This window comes from Zingiber officinale, chromosome 5A (assembly GCF_018446385.1).
Source record: "Zingiber officinale cultivar Zhangliang chromosome 5A, Zo_v1.1, whole genome shotgun sequence".
Lineage (NCBI taxonomy): Eukaryota > Viridiplantae > Streptophyta > Magnoliopsida > Zingiberales > Zingiberaceae > Zingiber > Zingiber officinale.
The window spans coordinates 17,127,013-17,129,347 of record NC_055994.1 but is presented as its reverse complement, the minus strand read 5'-3'; the positions used below and the strand labels follow the sequence as shown (position 1 = coordinate 17,129,347).

Genomic DNA, 2,335 nt, shown 5'->3' with positions numbered 1-2,335 from the left:
CTCGTGTGGATGCCTCGAATGGGAGGTGCTTTATATCCTCGGTGATACTTGTGAATTCCTCTCCAACTAGAAGATGCCTCTGAAGTCTGAACCCTTCACCTTACATAGAATATCAATAATCACTTACTAATGTATAGTTAAAAATAATTAATCTAAAATAAAAGTTGAATAATAATATTTATTACTTAGAAATATATTTATTGAATATGCAAACCGTCTAGCCTTGAACAGGCAAGTATTTATTAAAAACTTAGTTGTCCAAAAACATTATGTATATTATACTATGAACATATTTCCGGTTTTTTTAAGCAGAATTTGTATACAATTGAAGAGACTATATAATAAAAGAATTATAATATATTTACATTTGTCCACAGATTTTAATAAATTCTATATTTTTAATTAAAGATATGTAATTTATTAGCTTAAAAAATTAATTATAAAAAAATATTCATTTATCATTTCCTATTTTGGCTAATTGTACTAATAATTAATGATTTTGTTTTTGTTTTTGGTTTTTCCGGATAAGATATTACAATATTAATTAATTGTATATATACACATTTAGCACACCCCTGCTTTTGTCGCAGAGCATATCATCCAAGGAAATGGCGGCAGCAGACCTCCAGTCACTCGCCATCCCCATCCTCGTGATCGTATTTTCAATCTTAATCCTCACATGGCGGCGCCGGCGGCCAGCTCTCCGCCTCCCGCCGGGTCCAATCGCCCTTCCGATAATTGGCCACCTCCATCACCTCAGACCGATCCCCCACCAATCGTTCCATAAGCTCTCTAAGCGCTACGGTGGCCTGATCGGCCTCCGCCTCGGTTCTGTCCCCTGCATCGTGGTCTCCTCCTCTTCCATGATCAAAGAGATTATGAGAACGCAGGAGACGGCTTGGTCGGACCGCCCTCAGTTTAGGGTCTCCAGTTACATCGCCTACGACTGCTCCGGCTTCGTCTTCGCGCCCTACGGTCCTCACTGGAGGTTCTTGAAGAAACTGTGCATGTCGGAGCTCCTGGGAGGACGGACGATCGACCAGCTCCTCCCCATCCGGACTGAAGAGGTGGTCTCGCTCGTTCGGTCCTTGTACGACAGATGCAAGGTTGGAAGAACCAGCATCAACATGGGCAGCGAAGTGTTAAATCTCACCAACAATGTGATATCCCGGATGACCACGGGCCACCGATGCTGCGGGTCGGACGGGGAGGCGATGGAGATGAGGAAGATCGTGGAGGGAGTGGCGGAGTTGGTGGGTAAGTTCAATATGGCAGATTTTATTGGAATATGCAAGAATTGGGACTTGCAGGGGTTCGATAAGAGGTCGAAGGACGTCCGCCAAAGGTACGATGCGATGATGGAGAGGATCATGAAGGAAAAAGAGGAGGCGAGGAAAAAAAAGAGCGGTGGAATCAAGGATTTGCTGGATATATTGATTGACATCGCAGATGATTCCAGTGCAGAAGTGAGATTGAGTAGGGAACATATAAAAGCCTTCGTGATGGATATCTTCGTCGCCGGCACCGACACTTCGGCCCTCACCTTGGAGTGGGGACTGGCGGAACTCATCAACCACCCGGACATCCTGCGCAAGGCACAAGATGAGATCGAAGCGGTGGTCGGCAAGAAAAGACTGGTGCAGGAGTCCGACGTGGCCAACCTCCCGTACATGCAGGCCATCATCAAGGAAACAATGCGGTTGCATCCCTCTGGCCCTATGATCCCTCGGCGGTCCACTAGGGACACCAAGATCAAAGGATACGATATTCCGGCAAACACGACGGTCTTCGTCAACGTCTGGGCCAATGGAAGGGACCCGGAGCAATGGCCGGAGCCATTTGAGTTCCGGCCAGAGAGGTTCCTGGAGGAGCCCGGACAGAAATTGGACGTCAGGGGGCAGCACTTCGAGCTGATTCCCTTCGGAAGCGGACGCAGACTTTGTCCGGGGGCGTCTCTGGCGCTGCATTTCGTACCGTGTGCGCTGGCGGCGATGCTACAGTGCTTCGATTGGGAGTCGGAGGATGGGGGGAAGGTGGACATGGCTGAAGGATTGAGCGTGACGCTTGTTAGGAACAAACACTTGGTGTGCGTGCCGGTCCCGCGGCTGAACCCGATGCTGCTGGACTAGCTAGGACGCCTCTGCATTTTGTTGGAATTAATATTACAACTTGCGAATTGCATATTGCATGCAGCTCAACATTGCTTTTGCTATCAATGTAAGAACTATAATGAAAATAATGAAAATAATTTTTAATTGATTTCGAATAATTAAAATTTATTATATTTGGTTATATTTGGCATATAGGAAAATTAATATTTTCAAGTCTATTATAT

The 2,335-nt window shown here is 45.8% G+C and overlaps 1 protein-coding gene across 1 annotated transcript; it reads left to right on the top strand.

Moving 5' to 3' along the window:
* The first annotated feature begins 608 nt into the window (after positions 1-608).
* On the top strand, positions 609-2,129 carry LOC121979444 (3,9-dihydroxypterocarpan 6A-monooxygenase-like). Its single transcript, XM_042531435.1, has one exon. It carries the CDS (start codon positions 609-611, stop codon positions 2,127-2,129), a length of 1,521 nt encoding a protein of 506 aa, XP_042387369.1.
* Positions 2,130-2,335: the final 206 nt, after the last annotated feature.

Bases quoted from the DNA above. Each gene is read 5' to 3' on its own strand.
- LOC121979444 (XM_042531435.1), top strand. From the start codon at position 609: ATGGCGGCAGCAGACCTCCAGTCACTCGCCATCCCCATCCTCGTGATC.